The sequence below is a fragment of the Miscanthus floridulus genome, chromosome 6, assembly GCF_019320115.1.
Source record: "Miscanthus floridulus cultivar M001 chromosome 6, ASM1932011v1, whole genome shotgun sequence".
In the NCBI taxonomy this organism is placed as follows: Eukaryota; Viridiplantae; Streptophyta; class Magnoliopsida; order Poales; family Poaceae; genus Miscanthus; species Miscanthus floridulus.
Window position 1 is genome coordinate 54,762,442 of NC_089585.1, and position 5,568 is coordinate 54,768,009.

Below are 5,568 nucleotides of genomic sequence, written 5' to 3' on the forward strand. Positions count from 1 at the left end.
TAGACTTTAGACTAACTTACTTGCCAATTATTTGAGCTTCAAATCGGCAGCACGGTACTTCATAATATAATCCGTACAAAAATATTAACTTTACCCTAAATAACCCTAACAGTGTACTTCACATCCCTTACAGTGACAACTGTCAATTAATTAAACAGTCAAACTTTTGACTTGTTTTTTTCTTTTTTAGAAAGCATTGCCTGTTGAACACAACTATAGCAAAGACAAAAAGGTTGATCAGTCGCAACCTGCAGATGCAAATAAAATACACACAGAATTACATGACATTTGACAACCCTACCAGTGTACTCCAATATACATAAAATGTGCAAAGTAGGAACTTAACGATGAAAACATCTCAAAATCACTAGTAGCATGTTGAATTCGACTCGCATCTGTTTAACCAAGGTCTCCAAAGGTCACAGATCAGCCCTCCCTGGGTACCTTGGGAAAGGTATAACATCTCTGATGTTCTCCATTCCAGTTGCAAAAAGAATCATCCTTTCAAAACCCAACCCAAAGCCACTGTGCTTTACAGATCCAAAGCGGCGGAGGTCCAAGTACCATTCATAGGGTTCCAAAGGCAAGCCAGCATCAAGTATCCTGTCAAATAAATTTGTCGTATTATCCCTTGCTAGGTAGATGAAAACTAGTAGAAGGGTAAAGATACATATGCTGGAAAATGCGGTGTTTCAACATAAGCTAGGCACTAAGCAGGCTGTCAGGTTCCACCCAGTGCCATGGCAGTGTTTGTACTTTCTATTGATTGTTAGTAATGCCATGCTAAAAAAAAGGAAATATAGCATTTCAGAAAATAAATGAAACAATCAACCATCCATGAGTAATATAATGGTAAACCACATGAGTAATATAATGGTTTCATCTTCCATCTCTGATTTGCCTCATTTTCAAGCATAAATCAAGCCAAAGACACCTCAACATTGAAACAAAGCCTAGACAAAACACCTAAGTGCAGCACCACCTAGCACCTAGGCCATGAGTAAGACAATGGTTTCATCTTCCATCTCTGATTTGCCTCATTTTCAAGCATACATAAGCCAAAGACACCTCAACTTTGAAACAAAGCCTAGACAAAACACCTAGGTGCACCACCACCTAGCACCCAGGCAGAGCTAGGTGCCACCTTTTTTTACAGCAGAGATCAGGTGAGCAATAAAATAATATCATATACAACAGTAGTTTGGAATGCTCGGCATCACATTTAACCTGTGTTCCCTGGCTATCTATGGTACTCAACTCAGACAGTAGCAAACATTGTATAAAATCCAAATGCAGATTACTTGAGAGTATGATGAGTAGCAATACAATGTGTTTCCACAAGTTTAAGTTGAATAGTGTCAAACAAGACAACACAAAAAAAAAATGCCTTAACCTTTAAGCTGAGCATAGCACATACCTCTGTTTCAGAACATCTAGCCGTTCCTCCCTTTGGCTTCCACCAATCAATTCGCCGACCTTGAAATAAACATTCCAGCACAAAAATGAATATAAATATAAACAAGGTAAAACCAGCAATAACATAAATGGATTTCCAGTGGCTCAAAAATGCCCAAATCGTTCGCTGCCCACTCATGGAGTGCACATGTGCACTGGTACCAGCAACAGGTTTGATATATGAGAAGTTTATCTATACCTTAGGCACAAGAACATCCATTGCAGCCACCGTCTTGTCATCATCATTGAGCCTCATATAAAACGCCTTTATTCCTTTCGGATAGTTATAGACAATCACTGGCTTCTTAAATATATCCTCTGTTAAATACCTTCAACATTTCATGACAAGAATTGGGATTCCAAATAAGGCTCAATCAAGTAAAAAGAACACATTAGGAAAACAAATTCCAATGTGGATACCTTTCATGCTCAGAGGCTAAATCAATTCCCCATTCAACTTTGTTATCAAACTTCTTGTCCGTAACATTTTTCAAGAGCTCCACAGCCTTTGTATACGAAATCCGCACAAAAGGAGTCGAGGAAACAAGCTCCAGGCGTTCAATTGCACTCTTATCATAATTTTTCACCATAAACTCCATATCTTCCCGGCAATGATCAAGCAGCCACTTGCAAAGGTACTGTACATATTTTTCTGCACAGTTTATGTCATCCTGCAGAACAGTTAAACACAATATCACTGCAAAAACTGTTTGTACTAAATTTCATAGTTGTATATTTTGTACCAGAAGGAGGAAAGTTATTTCAGCTGCAATTGAAGATAAATTCAATTCAGCTTAGTTACCTGCAAGTTTGCGAATGCGATTTCCGGTTCAACCATCCAAAACTCTGCCAAATGCCGTGATGTATGTGAGTTCTCTGCCCGGAATGTTGGTCCAAAGGTATAAACGCTACTAAGAGAACATGCATATGTCTCAACCTGAAGCTGTCCAGACACCGTCAAAAAAGCTTGACGCTTGAAGAAGTCATTTTCAAAAGCTATTGAACCATCATGCCTGCGTGGAATCCCAGGCTTTAACTTGGACCTCTCCTCCAGTTTTGAGACAATTTCCTTTGCCCTATTTAGCTCATCAACAGCAGCTGATATCTCTTGTTTGCTGGCTTTTGCAGCTTTAAGCTGTGCGACCGCATCACCTCTTTCCTTGACAAGAAATTTAGCTGCTTCAATTTCAGAATCAGATGGTGCAGGGTTCTCTCTCAATTCCTTCTCAGTTTTTTCAGCCTGACTAAACAGAGTTGTCACTTGGAACATCTCACCAGCACCTTCACAGTCACTTGTAGTTATTATTGGTGTATGTACATAGAGAAATCCATTCTCATCGAAGAACGTGTGTGACGCATAGGCTAACTGGTGCCTAATCCTAGCAACCGCTCCAGTCTGCAAAAATAGTTTTTGTGTTAGGAGCAAAAGAAATAAAATTGGTACACCTATGAGGATAGGTACTGCAAGATTTGAAAAGAATGGATCAATACAACATAACACAGATTCAAATGCCAGAACTCACAGAGCACATCAAAGTATTAGGCCCCGTTTAGATGCGAAATTTTTTGGCTTTGGGCTACTGTAGCACTTCCATTTGTATTTAGCAAAAATTGTCACTATTTAAGCTTAAAAGATTCGTCTCGCCAATTACGGGCAAACTGTGCAATTAGTTATTCTTTTTTCCTACATTTAATGCTCCATGCATGTGCCGTAAGATTTGATGTGACGGGGAATCTCGAAAAATTTTGGATTTTGGGTGGGATCTAAACAGGGCCTTACTGAGAAATGGCAAGAAGAAACAAATACCATGGTGCCAGTACATCCTTACATCCAAGAGCTTATTTTTTAATAAAGAGAATAAACGAGTGATAAAAGTTTAACATTCCACATGTCTGTAGCATTTAAAGTTCCTCATTCAAAAAATTGCAGGGAGGCAGATGAACCATTTGTGGTAAATACTCGTAAGTGAAGGAAGGGCTTTATAGATATACAGATATAAATGTATATAACTCTCAGAAGTTGGGGTGTATATATAAGCCGCAAGAGTATTTTTCCTAGGCAATCGATCGATAGAACTGACAAATCCAAGCACCAATTTTGCTGAGCCATTCTAGAATTGCAAGATCTGGGCATCCACGAGCCACAGTGCATATAAATAAGGCTAAATAGATCAAGACGGAAGAAGAAAAAAAAGGAAAGTGACGCACCGTGTTGGTGCGCGAACGGAGATGAACGACGTCCCTGAGTTTCTCGAGCGTGAGTTTGACCTTGCCCTTGGGCAGCGGGTAGACGGCGGCATCGACCTCGCCGACCTCAAGCACGCGGCTGACCTTGAGCTCGACGTTCTGCTTGGTCCCCTCGGGCGGCTCCTTGATCTCGCCCTCGACGAGCACGGAGGTCCCGGTGGCGGTGAGGCGCGCGAGCGGGTGCACGAAGGCGTCGACGATGACCTGAAGCGTGGCGGCGCAGGAGCCGTCGCTGAGCTCCAGGAAGGCGAAGGAGCCCTTCCCCTGCTCCCGGCCCGTCCGGACCCACCCCCCGACCACGACGCGGTCCCCGGCACGCGCGGCGCCTGCGGCAAGGACATCACGGATGCGGGTGCGCGCGGTGGCGGGCTCAAGGTCGCCGCAGAGGGAAGCCGCGGCCATCGCCGCGGCGGCGGCGTCGGCAGCCATGGGGACCGGGAGGGGGTGGGGGTGCTCTGGGCTGCGGCGGCGAGGGCCAGGGTAACTGGAGGGGGTGAGATGGGGTTTCTTAGGGTTTGGCTTGGCTTAAATCGTGGCTGCGAGTATCTGTGGCCGTGTGGGCCTGTGTTTTTTTTTTTAGGAGGGCCTGTGTGGTTTTGGTATCGTGGGCGCAAAGTTTTCGTGAGTCTGTTGTCTTCGCAGGAATCTTGAGCGCCAAGGAAGACAGATGCCAGTTGTGTGGAATTGGACCTGTCTGCCACGAATGATGGGAATGGAACCATATTCTTGTTTCTTTATTTTAACAAATCGAAATACACATCTCTAACTAAGGGCCTCTTTGGCACGGCTTATGCCGGCTTCGTCTTCATCTATTTTGTGCAAATCAAGGCACTGTAGCGTGAAGCCGTTTTGTAAGCCGGGGTTAAAATGAACTAGAAGCCGAGAAAAGCCAGTTTTTCTGGCTTCACCGGCTTTGGCTTCACCGGTGAAGCCGTTTTGGATGAGCCGTGCCAAAGGGGGCTTAAGACATTTATGTTGCGTTTGGACGTACACATTGAGGCTCTGGAATTGGCATTGGTATTGGATAGCACAAATGCCGCTGTTTAGATATCTTAGGTATTGGAATTGGAAATCATCTTCAATGCCAAGAGGTATTGGCTACAACTGCACCTAGTCACCCCCAATACAGAGCCTGCACCCTCCGTATTGGGCGGAATTGGAGATGAGCGCATCCATGACCGGGGTCGAGCGAGCGGTCACGGAGGCGGGCTCCTCCATGGCCGGTGGAGTCGAGCTCCCCATGGCTGGCGGGGTCGAGCTCCCCCATGTTCGGGCCGGGGTCGAGCTCCCCCATGGTCGTGCCGGGGCCGAGCTCCTCCATGGCCGAGCTCCTCCCCAACCAGTGCGAGCGGTCATGGAGGTGGGCTCCATGCCCGGCGGGGTTGAGCTCCCCCATGGCTGGTAGGGTCGAGCTCCCCCATGGCCGGACCGGGGGCGAGCTCCTCCATGGCCGATATCCTCCCCATCCGATGTGAGCGGTCATGGAGGCGGGCTCCTCCATGGCCGCGCGGGGTCAAGCTCCCCATGGCCGGGCTCCTCCATCCGGGGCCAAGCTCCTCCATGGCTGGACCGGGGTCGAGCTCCGCCTCTGCTGCTCGGTGCCGCGGTAGGGATTGGTGAATTTCTAGATGTGTACATCCAAATAGGAATTGGCATTTGATGTGTCACTCGATTCCAGATAGAAAATTCATCTACATCCAAACAGCAAATTTGGTATTTAGTCCATTTCCAATATTGGTTTGATTTGGAATTGATGCCAATTCAATTTCAGTGTTTCCAATATCTACATCCAAATGGACCCTTAGGCATCTACCTCAAAAAAGACCGTAAATAGACAGCTATAATGACAACTAATATCTAAATTGT

The 5,568-nt window shown here is 45.5% G+C and overlaps 1 protein-coding gene across 1 annotated transcript; it reads right to left on the minus strand.

The window, feature by feature from the left end:
- Positions 1-220: 220 nt before the first annotated feature.
- On the minus strand, positions 221-4,253 carry LOC136456058 (asparagine--tRNA ligase, cytoplasmic 1-like). The gene is made up of 6 exons (XM_066455815.1): positions 3,664-4,253; positions 2,258-2,851; positions 1,876-2,126; positions 1,655-1,784; positions 1,418-1,476; positions 221-603 (listed from the first exon to the last, which is right to left on the minus strand). Exons 1-6 carry the CDS (start codon positions 4,129-4,131, stop codon positions 420-422), a joined length of 1,686 nt encoding a protein of 561 aa, XP_066311912.1. The 5' UTR covers positions 4,132-4,253; the 3' UTR covers positions 221-419.
- Between the last annotated feature and the right edge of the window lie 1,315 nt (positions 4,254-5,568).